At 43.7% G+C, this 21,503-nt stretch overlaps 1 protein-coding gene across 13 annotated transcripts in view; it reads right to left on the reverse strand.

Annotated features, from left to right (window-relative positions):
• LOC109897118 (calcium/calmodulin-dependent protein kinase type II delta chain) overlaps positions 1 to 21,503 on the reverse strand; it is a 97,446-nt gene that overhangs the window by 31,219 nt on the left and 44,724 nt on the right. For all 13 annotated transcript variants that reach the window (XM_020491680.2, XM_020491679.2, XM_031832544.1 and 10 more), the window contains 3 exons: positions 12,095 to 12,154; positions 6,201 to 6,255; positions 1,579 to 1,644 (listed from right to left, as the gene is read on the reverse strand). In XM_020491680.2, the coding sequence (XP_020347269.1) occupies positions 1,579 to 1,644; positions 6,201 to 6,255; positions 12,095 to 12,154 (181 nt within the window). The remainder of the gene's footprint in view (positions 1 to 1,578; positions 1,645 to 6,200; positions 6,256 to 12,094; positions 12,155 to 21,503) is intronic.

The raw sequence follows: 21,503 nt of genomic DNA on the forward strand, positions 1-21,503 counted from the left end.
GTAATGGCAAAAGATTTCAGCAATGAGGCGCTTTATCTACTTCCCCAGAGTCAGATGACCTAGTGGATAAAAATGTTATGACTGCGTGCAGTTTGAAGGAAGCTGCTAACTAGCGCTAGTGCAATTGCTAACTGACGTTAGCGCAACGACTGGAAGTCGATGGGTATCTGCTAGCATGCTAGACTTCCAGTCACTGCTCTAACCCTAGTTAGCATTTGCTCGCAAAACTACCTCCAACTTCCTTCATGCAAATGGTATCCATGAGTTCATCTGACTCTGGAGAAGTAGATTCAATGCCAAAATCTCCAAATATCCTTTTAAATTGAAAAGTACTTTTTGATATGAGTAGAAACAGTCAGACTAGAATGAGAGGATTTCAAACTCTCAGGTCATTGTTTGTTCATGAAGAATGCTATACAAGCAGACATAGAAGGTACTGTATAGATGTGCAGCCTGGTGATGGGAGAGCAACAGATGAAAAACAGAAGATTATCTGTATAAGATACATTACAGACAGCACACACAGATATAACACAGACACCATAACAGACAGCACACACAGATATAACACAGACACCATAACCACTACAGCAACAACGAGAGGGAGGGTGTATACAGTAACACACCTATAGATTATTCATAGTTACAAACTACTATAATTGCTCATTATAGTGTGTGTGTGTGTATGCATGGTGTTATGTATAAAGAGTACATTTATCATTGTCCTCGTTAAATTGTGGCATTTTGAAACTAACTCTAATGATGAAAAATCCTCAACCCAAATACATTCTCTATAAAGTGTGGTTTCAGGTCCACTGACATGTGTTTGACTATACCAGGAACATAGCTGCTGTGAAGAAGGTGTGTCAGTACTATGCTACTGCTACTCGCTGTTTATTATCTATACATAGTCACTTTACCCCTACCTACATGTACACTGCTGCTACTGTCTGTTTATTATCTATACAGTCACTTTACCCCTACCTACATGTACAAATTACCTCAACTAGCCTGTACCCCCACACATTGACTCTAACGGTACCAGTACCCCCTGTATATAGCCTCGCTATTGTTATTTTATTGTGTACATTTTTTACTGCAGATTATTTGGTAAATATTTTCTTTACTCTTCTTGAACTGCACTGTTGGTTAAGGGCTTGTAAAGTAAGCTTTTCACAGTAAGGTCTACACTGTTGGTTAAGGGGTTGTAAGTAATGTTTCACGGTAAGGTCTGCACTGTTGGTTAAGGGGTTGTAAGTAATGTTTCACGGTAAGGTCTACACTGTTGGTTAAGGGCTTGTAAGTAATATTTCACAGTAAGGTCTACACTGTTGGTTAAGGGCTTGTAAGTAATGTTTCACAGTAAGGTCTACACTGTTGGTTAAGGGCTTGTAAGTAATATTTCACAGTAAGGTCTACACTGTTGGTTAAGGGCTTGTAAGTAATATTTCACAGTAAGGTCTACACTGTTGGTTAAGGGCTTGTAAGTAATATTTCAAGGGAAGGTCTACACTGTTGCTGTATTCGGTGCATGTGACTAATAAAGTTGGATTTGATTTGAGTCTGTGTGAGTCTGACCTGGCATCTGCTTCACTGTAGTACTCTCTGGCTACGATATCCTCAAACAGCTCCCCACCAGTCACCCTGGAAGAGACGGGAAAATGAGACATTGTTAATTCCAAGCGAGAAGTTGGGAAAACCGCGGGAGTCCCAGAGAACAGTGTTGCAATTAGCTATGCAAATCTGCCATTCAGGCATCTTCAAGGAATAGAGAGAAAGGATATGAGACATAAAAAGAGGTCATGAATTAAACAAAAAGACAACAATTATGCTTGTGCTTTCTGATCATTAGAATAACACACTCCAATGGTGTTAGAATCTCAACATTTATTGTTCACACTAGATTGGAATGCTGTGTATTACAATGAGCTAAATGTCCCGAATGCTGTGTATTACAATGAGCTAAATGTCCCAAATGCTGTGTATTACAATGAGCTAAATGTCCCGAATGCTGTGTATTACAATGAGCTAAATGTCCCGAATGCTGTGTATTACAATGAGCTAAATGTCCCGAATGCTGTGTATTACAATGAGCTAAATGTCCCGAATGCTGTGTATTACAATGAGCTAAATGTCCCGAATGCTGTGTATTACAATGAGCTAAATGTCCCGAATGCTGTGTATTACAATGAGCTAAATGTCCCGAATGCTGTGTATTACAATGAGCTAAATGTCCCGAATGCTGTGTATTACAATGAGCTAAATGTCCCGAATGCTGTGTATTACAATGAGCTAAATGTCCCGAATGCTGTGTATTACAATGAGCTAAATGTCCTGAATTCCAAGTGTTATTTCAAGGACCTGGGCAACTGATGGGAATGTTTCATGTAACCACTCTTGGCACGACACCAGACTAATATTTGTTCAGTGCGCACACACTTAGTATTAGCCTAAGACATAATTTCATGGTAAAGGTTATAGGGAACTGAAGGTCACAACAGTTCATCTCGAGGACTTCAGGTTTGACCATGCAAATATCACTCCAAGACAATTTGTTTCCGATTTTAGCGTTTCTATTTTTTATTCCCATTCAATTGATAAAGTAGTCCCTCCTGTTTGTGTGTGACTTTAGTTTCTCTTTTCGCCCATGCATAATTTTCTGTTCCTAAATTTAAACCACTGTTGCACAATACATGCTATTTTTTATCTTTATGTAAGCTCTATTGTTACTTATCAAAGATTTGTCCCAAGTCATTGTCCCCAAAACTCTATCCAAACAACCTTTCTCTGGGCCTACTGTCACATCCGACAAACCACAGGCATTCTCGCAATGCTTTCAATTTGTTCCACATAACACATTAGTAAGAAGTGGTCGTTCATTGAATGGAAGAACACATTAAAATATAAAATGGCAGGCAGGTGGATATAAAAGTATTTTAAATGTACCTTCTATTCACGGTCAATGTGATTTAGCCTCACTGCAGTGTTATTGTTGGGTAAAAATAGAGAAAAGCTATCATCCCTGTGTTATTGTTGGGTAAAAATAGAGAAAAGCTTTCATCCCTGATCTGATACTTAAAAATAAATAAAATTAACAGCCCATTAGTCAAATGAAATGCAGCATTTAAAATATAATGGAACTGATTTCCCCTTCCAGCTATCAAATAAAAAACACTGCCAAACTGCTACCAACACACAAGAGACTGGTAGAGAGGAAGTCTTGGTCTTCTTCTGAAGTTATATTGATCTGTGTGTCAAAAATGTTTGAAATATGGAGCCAATATGCGATGGTGACAGAGTATAGAGAGAAACGAGAGCGAGAGAGAGCGAGCTGCAGTGAAGGAACACTGTAATCAAATCCCTCAGGTCAGGGTTCAAACTGATTTATAAGAGGCAAACAAAAGTCTAAATCATAGTGTAATATGTCCCCTTTAGACCAGATGACTCAGATGTCCTCACCAAACTCTGGGGCAGTTGTAGGCTTTAACTTCGGTCTGAATACTTATGTAAATAAGGTATTTTTTTATTTTGAATACATTTGCAAACATTTCTAAAAGACGGTTTTGTTATGATTTTTTAAATTTTAAAATCATTTTTAGAATAAGGCTGTAATTTAACAACATTTTGAAAAAGCCAGGCCCACCCGCCAGGCCCAGCCAATCAGAATGAGTTTTTCCCCCAAAAAAGAGCTTTAACATTAGATTCTCTGGCAACAGCTCTGGTGGACATTCCTGCAGTCAGCATGTCCATTGAACAATCTCTCAAAACATCTGTGAAATTGTGTTGTGACAAAACTGCACATGGCCTTTTATTGTCCCCAGCACAAGGTGCACGTGTGGAATGATTATGCTGTTTAATGAGCTTCTTAATATACCACATCTGTCAGGTAGATGGATTATCTTGGCAAAGGAGAAATGCTCACTAACAGGGATGTAAACAAACTTGTGCACAAAATGAGCATATGTAACATTTCTGAGATCTTTTATTTCAGCTCATGAAACCAGCACTTTACATGTTGCGTTTATATTTTTTGTTCAGTGTATATGGCTTTTTTTCAAGCTTGACCAGCTCTGAACCAATGGGAAGTGTGATGCACCCTTTTCCATTGGTTATGTAAATTCCCCAGAAGGGAGCAGTGAAGTGACAAGAGAACAGAGAAAAGAAAGAGCGAGTTGATGGAGAGAAGACGGTAAACAGATGCTAGGAGAGGTCATCTACGGATCTGTGTTAGTTATTCCCAAGCCTGGAGAGATTCTAGAGACACACACACACACACGGACGAAATATAATTAGTATTAGTATTCAGGTTTATCTAACAATGACTACATTTACAGTGTGCATACAACCAAGGAACATGGTGTAGCAAAGAGCTGAGTACACAGTACTCATACAGTACACAGTACTCATACAGTACACCGGTACATACACAAACATCAGTGATTCCTGTGTAGTGTTATAATATCCACACACACACACACACACACACACACACACACACACACTAAGATCATTCTGTAATAAAGCAGTAATGGAGAGTGTGTTGGGGAGGAGAGCAGGGGGAGTGAGGACAGGAAACAGATGGAGGAGGAGGACGACACCGGGGGAACATGCCCGCTGCTAATCTCCCAAGATGCCCCACTGACAGGAGGACGACACCGGGGCAACATGCCCGCTGCTAATCTCCCAAGATGCCCCACTGACAGGAGGACGACACCGGGGGAACATGCCCGCTGCTAATCTCCCAAGATGCCCCACTGACAGGAGGACGACACCGGGGGAACATGCCCGCTGCTAATCTCCCAAGATGCCCCACTGACAGGAGGACGACACCGGGGGAACATGCCCGCTGCTAATCTCCCAAGATGCCCCACTGACAGGAGGACGACACCGGGGGAACATGCCCGCTGCTAATCTCCCAAGATGCCCCACTGACAGGAGGACGACACCGGGGGAACATGCCCGCTGCTAATCTCCCAAGATGCCCCACTGACAGGAGGACGACACCGGGGGAACATGCCCGCTGCTAATCTCCCAAGATGCCCCACTGACAGGAGGACGACACCGGGGGAACATGCCCGCTGCTAATCTCCCAAGATGCCCCACTGACAGGAGGACGACACCGGGGGAACATGCCCGCTGCTAATCTCCCAAGATGCCCCACTGACAGGAGGACGACACCGGGGGAACATGCCCTCTGCTAATCTCCCAAGATGCCCCACTGACAGGAGGACGACACCGGGAGAACATGCCCGCTGCTAATCTCCCAAGATGCCCCACTGACAGGAGGACAACGCCGTCCTGCAATTTGCACTGGTGGAAATGTTCGCCAGCTTTGTTTACCTTACCTAAGCTCATGCCCTGTGCGTGCGTGTGTGTGTGTGTGTGAATTTGAAGAGTTACACTGTGTCTACAGTGATCGGATTCCTTCTCTTAGTCTCTTCTAAATTTGGGTTAGATTGATTAAACCCAGATAACCTATTCACTTTTGAAGTAAGAATAGTTTCTAGATCCAATAACACTGCAGGCTTACTGAACTAGGTGTTTAAGGATACTGTACATATCTTAGAAAGCCATGAAGAAATTGCATTGTTTCTGGTCACTGTAGGACATTGTGGCTGAAGCTATGTCTTGCATACACCACTGGTTGGATGGTTGGGGTCGATTATACTGGTCAGATGGTTGGGGTCGACGGTGGGTTACACCACTGGTCAGATGGTTGGGGTCGACGGTGGGTTATACACCACTGGTCAGATGGTTGGGGTCGACGGTGTGTTATACACCACTGGGTTGGGGTCGACGGTGGGTTACACCACTGGTCAGATGGTTGGGGTCGACGGTGTGTTATACACCACTGGTCAGATGGTTGGGGTCGACGGTGGGTTATACACCACTGGGTTGGGGTCGACGGTGGGTTACACCACTGGTCAGATGGTTGGGGTCGACGGTGTGTTATACACCACTGGTCAGATGGTTGGGGTCGACGGTGTGTTATACACCACTAGGTTGGGGTCGACGGTGGGTTATACACCACTGGGTTGGGGTCGACGGTGGGTTATACACCACTGGGTTGGGGTCGACGGTGGGTTATACACCACTGGTCGGATGGTTGGGGTCGACCAGATGGTTGGGGTCGACGGTGGGTTATACACCACTGGTCGGATGGTTGGGGTCTATTATATTGAAAGAAACATTGTACTTACAAGTCAAAGACCAGGTAGTGGAATCCCTCCTCTGATATGCTGTCATGGAGCCTCACTGTGTGAGAGAGAGCGAGAGGGGGGAGGGGATGAGAGCAAGCGAGAGAAAGAGAAGTGGGGGGGGGTGAGAGCGAGCGGGGATGATGAGAGCGAGTGAGAGGGGAGGGGAATGGGATGAGAGCAAACGAGCGAGAGAGGGATGAGAGGAAGAGAGAGAGAAAGCAAAAGTCTGATTAGAAATTATGCCCTTCAGACGGAACCACTTAGTCATCCAGTCGGTGTGTGTGTGTGTGTGTGTGTGTGTGTAGTTTGCTGCTTGTGTGTGTGTGTGTGTACAGTTTGCTGCTTGTGTGTGTGTGTGTGTGTGTGTGTGTGTGTAGTTTGCTGCTTGTGTGTGTGTGTGTGTGTGTGTGTAGTTTGCTACTTGTGTGTGTGTGTGTGCAGTTTGCTGCTTGTGTGTGTGTGTGTGTGTGTGTGTAGTCTGCTGCTTGTGTGTGTGTGTGTGTGTGTGTGTGTAGTCTGCTGCTTGTGTGTGTGTGTGTGTGTAGTCTGCTGCTTGTGTGTGTGTGTGTGTGTAGTCTGCTGCTTGTGTGTGTGTGTGTGTGTGTGTGTAGTCTGCTGCTTGTGTGTGTGTGTGTGTGTACAGTTTGCTGCTTGTGTGTGTGTGTGTGTGTGTGTGTGTGTGTGTGTGTGTGTAGTTTGCTGCTTGTGTGTGTGTGTGTGTGTGTGTGTGTAGTTTGCTGCTTGTGTGTGTGTGTGTGTGTGTGTGTAGTTTGCTACTTGTGTGTGTGTGTGTGCAGTTTGCTGCTTGTGTGTGTGTGTGTGTGTGTAGTTCGCTGCTTGTGTGTGTGTGTGTGTGTGTGTAGTCTGCTGCTTGTGTGTGTGTGTGTGTGTGTGTGTAGTCTGCTGCTTGTGTGTGTGTGTGTGTGTGTGTGTAGTCTGCTGCTTGTGTGTGTGTGTGTGTGTGTGTGTAGTCTGCTGCTTGTGTGTGTGTGTGTGTGTGTAGTCTGCTGCTTGTGTGTGTGTGTGTGTGTGTGTAGTCTGCTGCTTGTGTGTGTGTGTGTGTGTGTGTGTGTAGTCTGCTGCTTGTGTGTGTGTGTGTGTGTGTGTGTGTAGTCTGCTGCTTGTGTGTGTGTGTGTGTGTGTGTGTGTAGTCTGCTGCTTGTGTGTGTGTGTGTGTGTGTGTGTGTAGTCTGCTGCTTGTGTGTGTGTGTGTGTGTGTAGTCTGCTGCTTGTGTGTGTGTGTGTGTGTGTAGTCTGCTGCTTGTGTGTGTGTGTGTGTGTGTGTGTGTGTGTGTGTAGTCTGCTGCTTGTGTGTGTGTGTGTGTGTGTGTGTAGTCTGCTGCTTGTGTGTGTGTGTGTGTGTGTGTGTAGTCTGCTGCTTGTGTGTGTGTGTGTGTGTGTGTGTGTAGTCTGCTGCTTGTGTGTGTGTGTGTAGTCTGCTGCTTGTGTGTGTGTGTGTGTGTGTAGTCTGCTGCTTGTGTGTGTGTGTGTGTGTAGTCTGCTGCTTGTGTGTGTGTGTGTGTGTAGTCTGCTGCTTGTGTGTGTGTGTGTGTGTGTGTAGTCTGCTGCTTGTGTGTGTGTGTGTGTGTGTGTGTGTGTGTGTGTGTGTGTGTGTGTGTGTGTGTGTGTGTGTGTAGTCTGCTGCTTGTGTGTGTGTGTGTGTAGTCTGCTGCTTGTGTGTGTGTGTGTGTGTGTGTGTAGTCTGCTGCTTGTGTGTGTGTAGTCTGCTGCTTGTGTGTGTGTGTGTGTGTGTGTGTGTAGTCTGCTGCTTGTGTGTGTGTGTGTGTGTAGTCTGCTGCTTGTGTGTGTGTAGTCTGCTGCTTGTGTGTGTGTGTAGTCTGCTGCTTGTGTGTGTGTGTAGTCTGCTGCTTGTGTGTGTGTGTAGTCTGCTGCTTGTGTGTGTGTGTGTAGTCTGCTGCTTGTGTGTGTGTGTGTAGTCTGCTGCTTGTGTGTGTGTGTGTAGTCTGCTGCTTGTGTGTGTGTGTGTAGTCTGCTGCTTGTGTGTGTGTGTGTAGTCTGCTGCTTGTGTGTGTGTGTGTGTAGTCTGCTGCTTGTGTGTGTGTGTGTAGTCTGCTGCTTGTGTGTGTGTGTGTAGTCTGCTGCTTGTGTGTGTAGTCTGCTGCTTGTGTGTGTGTGTGTGTAGTCTGCTGCTTGTGTGTGTGTGTGTGTGTAGTCTGCTGCTTGTGTGTGTGTGTGTGTGTAGTCTGCTGCTTGTGTGTGTGTGTGTGTGTGCCAGGCAAAGAAAAGAAAATAAAAAGTCAGTGAGGAAGAGAAACTCATCCATTACACAAATGACCCTGATTTAAACGTCCTCGCTCCTGCCTGACTCAATTGAATCCATAATAAACCTCGGAGGCCATACAAACTCCCCATTCATCTCACGGAGACAGACTCAATACAGCAGGGTTCACACCAATGGTACTACACATCCCAAACGCGTTCAATGGACATTTCCTTTAATGTGTCAGCAGATGTCTTGTTGATGTCTTGTGTCATACCAGCCCACTTCCCAACACATCAATCAATAATGAACGCTTAACCACATCAATAGCACGTCCTATAGTGTACAAAACATTACCATGTGACGGACACATCATACAGGACGTATAAATGCTTCCTGTTGAAATATGACCCTGTTGACAGTTCAGTGAACTGGATTTGGAGCAGTCTGCCTCTATTACATGTCGTTATATAACCCCCATGTCCTATAGTCTAAACATGAGGGGTTCACAACCAGGGTTCTTCTTAGATCCTCAAAGTTCTCTGAAGAACCTTAGAAAATTGCCCCCCCAAAAAGGTTCTTCCAAGAACCCCATAGGTGGGGTTCATCGAGGAACCTCCTTAGTTGGTGGGGGTTCTTGCAGGAACCGAACTGCCCAACAGAAACATTTTGATTTGAATTTAAAAAGGACAGCAGGTACAGGCACTTAACTGAACATTGTAAAGGTTTGTCCCTTGTATGATCTAAATTGATATTGTTTTATGATGATAGCATCTATCTTTTCATATTTGTGCAAATCTTTCTTAAAACAGAAAATGGACACAATTGAATGAATCTCAAGCAACAAATAGGTAAGAACGTGTAGGCTATAAGAACATGTTGAAGGCTATAAGAACATGTTGAAGGCTATAAGAACATGTTGAAGGCTGGCTGGGTGCAGATGACTGAACTGCTGACTTGTGTCTGTAGGTATACAGACAAGGAGGCGTACAAAGGTATGTCAATTGGTATTGTTATGTTATGGAGATTACATGTAGTATCCTCTTCCCTTTCCTCTTCAATGAATATCCCACAGGCCTCTACATTATGGACTTATAACGTTTTCCTCACAGTTTCAATCTGAAGAACCCCTAAATCCTCCAGGAACCGGTACGTATTTACAGCGTACAGCATCTTAATGCCAAGGGCTACACGGGTCACCATGCAGGAAACAGGTGTTACCGTCTTTTAGTTGGTCAGCAGGACAGGCCGATTGGTCAACAGGCCCAGCCAAAATCTCGGTTCTATTCTTAGGGTTTTGGGTCTCTGAACAGGTGTCGCACACACCCAGCTATTTTGGCCTGATCCTCTGCACAGATGAACACAACCCTTGGAGAGGGATGACCAATCAGGAGACCTTGCCATGGTTGGTAGGTTAGGTTTATATGGTACAACCAATTAGCCAGCCATCAGTGTAATTAACACACAAGAGGAAAACGACTTCCCTGGGTGATATTATACAGATAGATGGCAGTGACTGACCTTCAGAATGGAGCGAGGGAGAGAGAGACGGGGGGGGGGGTTGGAGAAAGGAAAAGGTGGAGGTCCCCCCCCATATCATCGTCTTGTTCTTCCGCCCCCCTCATCCTTCTCTTCCCGGGAAAGAACAAACAGTGTGAAAACAACCACAGCAACTCCCAGTGTGGTCGTCAAGTCTTACAGTGCCTTGGCCTCCGTGTGTCTCTTGGCAGCCCGCAAGGGACTGGGAGAACGCGGGCGAGGTCTGGTTTTAAACAGACTTTCAATGTTTATTTACCCAGGATCCACCTAAAAATGGCTTTGGGGCATATCAAGGTTGGTTACCTTCAAAATGGGGATAGCCTACATGGGAGTGTGTGGAGGTGGGGGTTTATCCCTGAGGCGTGAGATATCTTGGGGATGGACACATTGCTGTTTTACCAGGCAAAAGGCCAGTCCTTTCTAACTCTTTATTTTTTTAGCCATGGATGATGGGACAGTTTCTTTGGCACAGTGGGCTGGCCAGGACTGAGACAGACGGTCAAGTGTGTGTGTGGGCGCGCGCCCGCATGTCTATTATGGAATAACAGTGTGATTGTCTTACTGCTACCAGTGAAGTGCCAGCTGGTATCATCGGACATGGCTCCAGTGTCCTGAAACACCACCCCCGTCTCAGTCTCCAGTATCTATGCTGCAATAGTCTGTGCGCCAGGGGCTTGGGTCAGTCTGCCCTATGTGGTGTCTATTCCTCCAGTATTCCTATCTGGTGTGTTTTCCTCCAGTATTCCTATCTGGTGTGTTTTCCTCCAGTGTTCCTACCTGGTGTGTATTGCTCCAGTGTTCCTACCTGGTGTGCATTCCTCCAGTATTCCTACCTGGTGTGCATTCCTACCTGGTGTGCATTCCTCCAGTATTCCTACCTGGTGTGCATTCCTCCAGTATTCCTACCTGGTGTGCATTCCTCCAGTATTCCTACCTGGTGTGCATTCCTCCAGTATTCCTACCTGGTGTGCATTCCTCCAGTATTCCTACCTGGTGTGCATTCCTCCAGTATTCCTACCTGGTGTGCATTCCTCCAGTATTCCTACCTGGTGTGCATTCCTCCAGTATTCCTACCTGGTGTGTATTCCTCCAGTATTCCTACCTGGTGTGTATTCCTATCTGGTGTGTATTCCTCCAGTATTCCTACCTGGTGTGTATTCCTATCTGGTGTGTATTCCTCCAGTATTCCTACCTGGTGTGCATTCCTCCAGTATTCCTACCTGGTGTGTATTCCTCCAGTATTCCTACCTGGTGTGTATTCCTCCAGTATTCCTACCTGGTGTGTATTCCTCCAGTATTCCTACCTGGTGTGTATTCCTATCTGGTGTGTATTCCTCCTGTATTCCTATCTAATAATAATAGCTCCAGGACTGAGACACATGGCCACCCAAACCACTCTTCCTCCAATGGTCTCCCACGTTATACATTTTATCGCCAAGTCTTCTCATCGATAGACAAACAAAATGCCCCCCCATATCATCGTCTTGTTCTTCCGCCCCCCTCATCCTTCTCTTCCCGGGAAAGAACAAACAGTGTGAAAACAACCACAGCAACTCCCAGTGTGGTCGTCAAGTCTTACAGTGCCTTGGCCTCCGTGTGTCTCTTGGCAGCCCGCAAGGGACTGGTAGAATGCGGGCGAGGTCTGGTTTTAAACAGACTTTCAATGTTTATTTTACCCAGGATCCACCTAAAAATGGCTTTGGGGCATATCAAGGTTGGTTACCTTCAAAATGGGGATAGCCTACATGGGAGTGTGTGGAGGTGGGGGTTTATCCCTGAGGCGTGAGATATCTTGGGGATGGACACATTGCCGTTTTACCAGGCAAAAGGCCAGTCCTTTCTAACTCTTTTTTTTTTGCCATGGATGATGGGACAGTTTCTTTGGCACAGTGGGCTGGCCAGGACTGAGACAGACGGTCAAGTGTGTGTGTGGGTGCGCGCCCGCATGTGTATTATGGAATAACAGTGTGATTGTCTTACTGCTACCAGTGAAGTGCCAGCTGGTATCATTGAACAGAAAGAGGAGAGGGATTAAATGTGAAGGAGAGGGAAGAGGTTAAAAAGGTCAGGAAAAGTGAGGAACTGAAGGTGGAACACTGATTCAGATGTTAGACTTGTACAGTATTTGACTAACCGATATTGGGGTGCTTGAGCAGACGACAAATCCTGGCCTCTCTTTCCAGCTTCTGGTGATCTATAGGAGAGACAAAACAGAAGGTGTCAGACTGAGGTGCACACACACACACACACACACACACACACACACCTTAACCCCAAGGACTGTGGCATTCTCTCACGTTGTAGTTACGGAGTTAGTGTTATCTTCTCTTGGGTTGTAAGACAAGAAGCCTGATCCTGTTCTACTCCGGTTTTCACATAACTGTGACCACGCTAAAAAAGGTATTCCATGTGGCTTCCGTGTTCCATTCCCAGACGCCAAAGTAGCGTAAACGATACACAACGCCAAAAGTACAAGCCGATTCATGATCTGTAAATCCAGTAGGGTCAGATTACAGTCCAGTTTCCTGATACCAGAGGAATTGCTACAGTACAACAGTAAATCCCAATCCAACATGATTCATTAGGAACTAGATGAAGGGTCACCATAACTTCCCAATCCAACATGATTCATTAGGAACTAGATGAAGGGTCACCATAACTTCCCAATCCAACATGATTCATTAGGAACTAGATGAAGGGTCACCATAACTTCCCAATCCAACATGATTCATTAGGAACTAGATGAAGGGTCACCATAACTTCCCAATCCAACATGATTCATTAGGAACTAGATGAAGGGTCACCATAACTTCCCAATCCAACATGATTCATTAGGAACTAGATGAAGGGTCACCATAACTTCCCAATCCAACATGATTCTTTAGAAACTAGATAAATGGTCAGTGAATGCAACTGGATGGCCTGTTGGAATAGTGTTATGTCCTCTGGGCTTTACACACAAACACAACGGACGGATATCGTCGCTCTGCATTCGCCTTTACCTTCGCTCCTTTGTTTACGTGTTTTGATCATTCACCAGGTGTCTTAAGAGTGGAGCTACTAGGCTGATGTCAGTGAACTTGGCATTCCACTGTGAAATCTGGTTCCCCCCCACTTCAGGGAAGAGTAATGTTAGCATGCACATCTGGTGAGCTCATCTAGACAGAGTATTTTTCACACTGTTTATATTCATCATGCTGCCAACAGGATATCAGGCCACTGCAACACTTAGGACTGCTCAACAACCACTTTGCAATAATAACACTTCCATGTGTGAATTAAATGTGACGCAAGTTAATTGAGATGTCAATATCAAGTGCTATTCATTTCAACACGATACTGGTACCTCAACTGGTACCCCAGGGAACATTCTCATTTACTAAAAGGGTAAGTATTTGAAAACCACTTAAACATTTAAATTCATCAAGGTTATTCACTACTGCAATTCCTCCAGGTGTTGCTTTCATCTTTCATGTGGCCAACCTCTGCGACCAGTAAATTATTTGACTTGAATAAATTCAACCGACAGAACCAGGAAATGAACCAAATTTAAAGTGTAGCGCGACGTGTCCTTCACAGGTAAATCAAAAGTGGTTTGACAAAAGTTGAGGTGGTAAATAGCCACATGGTAGCCCTGAAACCAAGAGGAGAGCTCATTTTGAATTCATTTTGAACCCCAATTTGAAGAACTAATGACGGACTCGTTGCCGGCAAGTATGCTGGATTCTTAATGCTTGATAAACAAGTTTGGCATAACGACAAAAGGTTACCTGAGGGACGCTGTGTGAGTGAGTCAGAGGTAGACAGAGTGTTCGGGACAAAGGGTTAGGAGAGCGCAGGGGGTTATGAATAAATGAAAAGGCAGGGTACGGGGCCTGAATGTTTATGTTACATGTAGGCAGGGTTGGGGTCAATTCAATTTAAATTCCAGTCAATACAGAAAGCAAACCAAATTACAATTCAAAACTGTCTTCATTGAAAAGCATTGAAATGTTAAGTGTACTTCTGGAATTGACTGGAATTACAATGGAATTGACTCTAACCCTGTAGGTAGGCCTTTGTCAACATGTGCAGAGTTGAAGATCCCCTTTCTTGCTGTGACATTTGAAATGTAAAGTAAAAGTGAATAAAGGAAGTGGTTCATGTTCAGGTTAGATACATGTGTTGTGTTCGGTGTATCCATGTGGAATTCCAAAGGCATCGCCATAGGCAATTCTATAGGGGTGCACTGCCATCTTTCACCTGCAGAGTGCGCTCAATAGTTCAGAACAGGTGGACAGGCAGGTATTGCGAGCGTGTGAGACTGGGTCAATGACCAGATCCTCATCAACTCTCTAGGTTAATGCCAGATCAATGCTACAGATATGTCAGTGAATCTGTGAATGTGTGTGTGTGTGTGTGTGTGTGCCTAGGTCTCATCTGAGCCATATTGGACCATGTCTGATCCGTTGTGAGATTATTCTAGAGACCACATGCTATTTTTAGGACCTATGATGCATTTGTGCAGCTCTAATCCACAGTCAGATGTAAACTTCACAGGGCCTGGAAGCTTTCCCATCCAATCTGACTCAAATACCATAATCCTACACACACCAATCGGATGTCTATTCACAGCAGCCACATTTCCATTTCTCCAATCAGGTTTGCTTTTACAGGCCTGTAATCTGTGCTCCTCCAATCAGATGTGCTTTTCTATGGTTGTAATCCTTGCTACTTGAGCCAGATGTGATGCGGTAGCCTCGCTAAAGAGCTCTCCAATCACGTCTTGTTTTACAAACGTCTAATCCCAAATCGCACCAATCAGATGTGCTTTTACAGGGCGGTAATCCCGATCGCCGGGCGGACTTTGGCGTGCTCCCATTCTCTTCCGTCGCCCCCTTTCTCATCCCAAGGCGGCATGCTCCCAATCTGTGACGTAACAGGATTTACAGCTGCTTACTCTCCTGACCCCATTCTGTTCCATACACCTTTAGTGAGTAGCTCTGGTGAGGATAATGAACTCCATCTTATTATGGTATTTCATTTCCGACATGGGGATTTCAATTGACCTACACAGAGAGACCATGTAAACGTCAATGTTTTTTTCCCCACAAATACTTGACAAAAACATGATTTGCAAGATCGAACTTGAAACCCCTATGTAGTTCCTCAATCCGACTACCATAAATGATGTCAATCAGATGATGCATTTGGTCTGCAGCGTCATAAATGTGACACACAAAGAGACGGACTCGCCATCCTTCTCTCATTTAACAGCTTCAGGTGGAGGATTTTAAAAATGAGCAACACAACTAAAACCGTGTGGTGTGATTCGCCCCAGAGCTGACCTATTTAAACGTTCGTCAGCCCCAGATGAGCAGAGAACGAGAGAGAGAATGCTGTCAGGCCTGAGAAACAGGGGCAGCAGCTATTTTCACTGCAATCAACCCCGTCCTCAGTCACTGACATGATGAAAATCTAGCACATCTGGTACCGCTGCTGCCCTCAGGTCCAGTCGATTCTCAGTCCCCAACGCCTTGAAGAGGCCAATTTATCGGTGTCTTGACCTGTTAGGATCATTAATAATGATGATCCTCTTAAGGATCGGACAATTTTTGGGATTTTTCACATAAAATGACATACCCAAATCTAACTGCCTGTAGCTCAGGACCGGAAACAAGGATATGCATATTCTTGGTACCATTTGAAAGGAAACATTTTGAAGTATGTGGAAATGTGAAATTAATGTGGGAAAATATAACCCATTAGATCTGGTAAAATATAATACAAAGAAATCTTTGAAATGCAAGAGAAAGGCCATCATTTATTATTCCAGCCCAGCTGCAGTTCAGATCTTGGCCACTAGACGGCAGCGGTGCATTCATGCAAAGTTTTAGACTGATCAATGAATCATTGTATTTCTGTTCAAAATGTTGTATCAAGACTGCAAACATGTGCCTAATTGGCCTATTAACATCTAAGTTCATAACTGTGCACTCTTCTCAAACAATAGTATGGTATTCTTTCACTGTAATAGCTCATGTAAATTGGACAGTGCAGTTAGATGAACAAGAATTTTAAGCTTTCTGCTAATATCAGATATGTCTATGTCCTGGGAAATGTTCTTGTTACTTACAACCTCATGCTAATCTCATTAGCGCAACTGTCCCGTGGGGGACCCACCGATCCTGTAGAGGTTTTAAAGCGCATTCCCCTCATGCCATTCCTTCCCTACCTGTTGATGCAGAGCTAGGCTGAAGGTGGGTTGTTGTGATGGCTGAAGTAAGCCCAAATGGTGACGAGCTGGGTACAGCATCCTCTTAAAGTTACGGGAGAAAATAAATGGAACCAGGATTCCCAAACCTCACTTCCTCTGCTTCTTCTGGGCGACTTCACACCAGACTGTCGGCCTTGGCAGCGCAGTCAGACTGATTTAAATATGGAGCCAATTATTTTCTGGAGACAGGCAGCGAGAAGAATAAAATAAAAAAGGCCTAAAAAGAAAACCAGCTCAACATTAAAAGCGAGACAGGAAGTTTGTGCAAGTCACCCTGAAAGTATCAGAGGATCCAGGGTAGTCCCTCATTAGAAGAACGCTTCAAAAGCAGACTGGTCCATTAAAATAAAAATGGGCCATCATTTATCGCAAGAAGACATTGTCTTTACAGCACTTTGTAAGAGAAACCGATAGCCTGAATTAATTGCCATTGAAACTAGGCCACAGCATGGCCCGGGCTTATAAACCCGATAACGTGGCAGGCAAGTGAAGAGTGAAGAGTGGCACACGGCTGTATAGCCGACAACACACGATTACACACAAATGTTCCTCTTTAATGACATGCTGACCGCACCGCTCACATCGCGAGAGTTACAAAACAAATGTAAACATGTTATTCAATAATTGCGTGCACCAACCAAAGAGCGTCTGCGTTGCCAAGCACTAAAATAGAAGTCAGTTCTATTTGTGACGCTGAACGCAGCATTGGTTTATAGAAGCAGATACCCACGGGTCATCTCCTCATTGGTTTTACCCACCTGGGTGATTGAAAGATGAACTGAGTTCACGTGGTAACGATTACAGTTATATGCCAATCGCCATATAAAGTCCAAAGAAGAAAAAGCCTGGAAGGAGATGACTAGAGACGATTCAGTTGACTGTTTTATGTGTGGATTAATTGTCAGAGTAGAGGACATTTGTGCATTTCAGGTAAAATAACAACAATATTTAAATCCCAGAACAAATTAGCTAGCAACAGCAAGCTAGCTAAATAGATAAATTAGCTAGCAACTGAAAGCTAGCTAGCTAAATTGCCATAATAAAAAAAGCTTTTCGACCAGTGCACAAATTAATAAACAAAGAGTTTGTTTTGATATTTTAACCTGCTTTTGGTATGGAGAGACAAAATCAATTTGCGCACCATTGCGCCCGGCCGGTTTGGGTATGGTGTTAAATTATCTACGGAACCTTTTTACAATTTGTAAATACAAAAATAAAGTCTGCCAAACCCTGTCCGGCTAGATTGAACGATATGCATCTTCTAGAGCTCTATTGATGGGACAGGCACTTGTCAAAGTGTGCGATGACAGTGAAACACTACTGGTTTGAAAGTCTGTCTGTCCGCCTTCTTTCTGTGTGTGTGTGTGTGTGTGTGTGTGTGTGTGTGTGTGTGTACACTCTGTGGTTGCAGTCAAATGTCTTTACACGGAGGAAGAGAGCATGATGCTCCTTCGTCTATGCGAGTCAATTTGCACGTCCCATTCAATGTGGTAATGATGAGTCGAAATCCACTTAAATGAATGTTCCAGAAAACAATAGGCTATTTTCTTTAACGCCACGGAAACGAAGCTCATGCTTCAAATGGGGTAGAAGTCCGTGAGTTGTGGTTCTGGATGGCCGGCTAGCAACAATTACAGAAAAACTTCCTAGTGGCTTCTTTCAGCACATTCATTTATTTTATTTTGCAGCCACGAAGTGCTGGCGCATAGGCTTACTGTGCTTTGATAGACGAGCAGCGAGCTTGACTAGTTTAGAAAAGGTGTTGAACTGACTGAATAAAGTCGATCTCATACAGTCTTTCCATTCATAACGTAGTTATTTATGTACGTCCATCGCATCGGGACAACTAAAGATCTAATTTGTATTGTCGATATGAAGTCCGTCAGGACTTGCCAGACAGTGACGTTAAAGTGAGTGACTCTTCAGTATCCTACCGAATCACATCGGTAAAAGAGCTATTCATTTGACTCACTAATTTGCATACTGGTAGGTTTTTTAGCGATCATCTGCAGAAAAATTATTAAAACAGTAGATGAAAATAGCAAATCCTCCTCACTGCAGGAACAATATTTTGGCTAGCAGAGAGAGAGAGAGAGAGAGAGAGAGAGAGAGAGAGACTCACTCTGGTCCAAAATATGATAAAAGAAAACAGATTGAATTGTTTAAAAAAAGCTAATGATACTTGTATGTTATTTTCAAAGACATTGATCTAATCAACATGTTGACAATGGACCAGTCAACTGCTGTTTCCTGTGTAGCCAAGGCCATGTTTTAACACCGGTTTCATTCTTCAGTCATTCCTATATTGCAGATAGCTGAGAAAATGCCTCTTAAATAGGAAGCTTGAAGCCTGTGGAAGTCAGCAGACTCTTACAAGATTATTGAAGAAAATATCTGTGGGTCAGTTGTTAATCAAGCATTTTTTTTAAACAAATGTTATTATGCAATTCACAAAAGAGTAGCAAACACCTGTTGAAAATCTTTAATTGAACTGATGCCGTTCTCGCTCTTCTCTTAACACGTATGGTCACAAATGAATGGAGCATCTGTTCTGTTCTGACCAATTTTTCCATTTGAAATAGTGGCATCACAATGCTTTTGATTTTAAGTGTAACCTTTAATACATTTAAGATCATTTTGGCACTTTCTGATGTAATAAAATACATCATTGTGGCAAATTCATATCTGGCAGTAAAATACTTTACTCTTAAAAGAGAAGACACGTTAAATGTAAAAATAAATAAACATTGAGGTTTAATGTTCCCTTAGAAAATAGTGCTGATCATTTAGGCCTTGGCCTAGACGATATCCAAAACTACTAACAATACGCTGGATTCATACATTCTCACTATTTTAAATTGTAAACACAATACCATAACACATTTTTCCAATCTGGGAGGTAAACTCAATAAAGTATTCAATAATTGATGGAATCAAGGCGTTACAATGTGCCAGATGCCACCAAAATAGAGCAAAAGTTCTTACCAAGGGAGACATGCCCCCCTGGGGATCCTGGCTGTCTACTTTGTCTTTTTCTATTTGGCTGACACACACACAAAGTCAGGCATTTCCTTCTACCCCTATCCCCTAAAGACCAGAGGCTAGCTCTAGATAGACGGGCACTGGAGCGGGCACACCCTTAGCCTCATGATACGGTGATGATGACTCAGTGATAAAATGAGTGTTTCTATGATGATGTGCTGCTCACCCCAGTGTGACATCATAGAAGCCTAAGACCCTCTTTTGCGGATCCATACGCTGGCCGCTCTTCAGCTCACACATTATCATCAATATTAATCTGTGCAGCAGATTTTACAGACCCTGGCAGACCAAGGGCAATTATGTGATGAGACCAGAGTCGCGGTAAAGGAGATAATCTGACAGAATCCCCATCAGAAGAGACATTACAGAGATACAGAATGTAATCCTGGTAAATTCTGCATGCACACCGTGATGGTCAGTCCAACCTACAGTACTTATGTAGGTTAGCCCAATGGACAAAAACAACCATGACTGGAGTTCACACACACATACATGCATAAAAAGGACCGGGGGGTGGGGGGGGTCCATATATAGTATGTCTGTCAAATGAGTCAACTAAATATGGAGAGCAACAGACTTTGCTAATGTGTGTGGTCTTAGTCAACGAACTCCCGACCCTTGGCAGGAACAGGTAGTCAGTGCACATGTCACTGTAATACCAATGTGTGTCTGCTTCTCTCTCCTTCCCTCTAATCTCCTCAATAAGGGTCTGATTCCCAGGGGCGAGACAGTCTGCTACACTGTTCACTGACTTGTTTATGTGCATACAGTCTCTCTAAGACAGACCCACTGTCAGACATAGGCCCTGAGGACATCCAGGATCAATGAACACAGCCTCCTTAATTAACACAACACTACCTACTATCCAACACAACAGCGGCATTATATTCCATACGGTCTGAATGTTGTTGCCCAGTGTTAAGTTACCCAACTGTTCTGAGCACATATAGTACCAGTCAAAAGCTTGGACACAGCCACTCATTCAAGAGGTTATTTTTACTATTTTGTACATTGTAGAATAGTGAAGACATCAAAACTATGAAATCACACATGAAATCATGTAGTAACCAAAAAAAGTGATAAACAAATCAAAATATATTTTACATTTGAGATTGTTCAAAGTAGCAACCCTTTGCCTTGACAGCTTTGGCACACTCAACCAGCTTCACTTGGAATGCTTTTTCAACAGTCAGGAGTTCCCACATATGCTGAGCATTTGTTGGCTGTGTTTCCTTCACTCCGTGGTCAAACTCATCCCAGACCATCTCTCATTCGGGTTGGGTAATTGTGGACAATGGTATTTTACCAAATAGGTCTACCTTCTGTATACCACCCCTACCTTGTCACAACTGATTGGCTCAAATGCATTGAGATAAGAAATTCCACAAATTAACAAGGCACACCTGTTAATTGAAATGAAGTCCAGATGACTACCTCATGAAGCTGGTTGAGAGAATGCTAAGAGTGTGCAAATCTGTCATCAAGGCAAAAGGGTGGCTATTTTGAAGAATCTCAAATATATTTGGATTTGTTTAACACTTTTTTGGTTACGACATGATTCCATATGTGTTTTACTCATCGTTTTGAGGTCTTCATTATTCTACAATGTAGAAAATAGTAAAAAGAAAAGAAACACCCTGGAATGAGTAGGTGTGTCCAAACTTTTGACTGGTACAGTATGAGAGTATACAAGTCCTAAACCTAGTGACATAAGATGTTCTGTAATTACCATAATGACAAAGATGGAGGATGTATTAAGGCTACAGGCACATAAAGACAGTTTTGCCATCAGTATGATGATCATATAACAAAGTGTTTTCCCATACCACAGAATGGCCAGGGGGAAATATTATGCAAAACAAGATGTCAACCTGTTTCAGGCAGAGAGAAAGATGGGACACACAGCTACAGCTTTGAATAACAAACAAATGTGTTAGAAAATGATATGGAGGGATGGCAGGAGATAGGGATGAGGGGAAGAGAGCAGTCAAATATCCTATCTGGAAATGCAGTCAAATATCCTACCTGGAAATGGTTTGTGAGTGGGTGAATAAATGAACAAACAAGCAAATGAGTGAATGAATGAACTAACCAATTAAATGAATGAACATATTAAAATAAATGCAGGAGTATGTTATGCAAAAGGCTGAATAGGTGTCTGTAGCAGTTGCAGAAATGTCTCTTTCCTAAACCCTGATATTGATCCCCAGTCACATAGAGGCAGGAGAGCTGTCCCTTGTTCAGT

The sequence above is a fragment of the Oncorhynchus kisutch genome, linkage group LG9, assembly GCF_002021735.2.
Source record: "Oncorhynchus kisutch isolate 150728-3 linkage group LG9, Okis_V2, whole genome shotgun sequence".
NCBI lineage: Eukaryota > Metazoa > Chordata > Actinopteri > Salmoniformes > Salmonidae > Oncorhynchus > Oncorhynchus kisutch.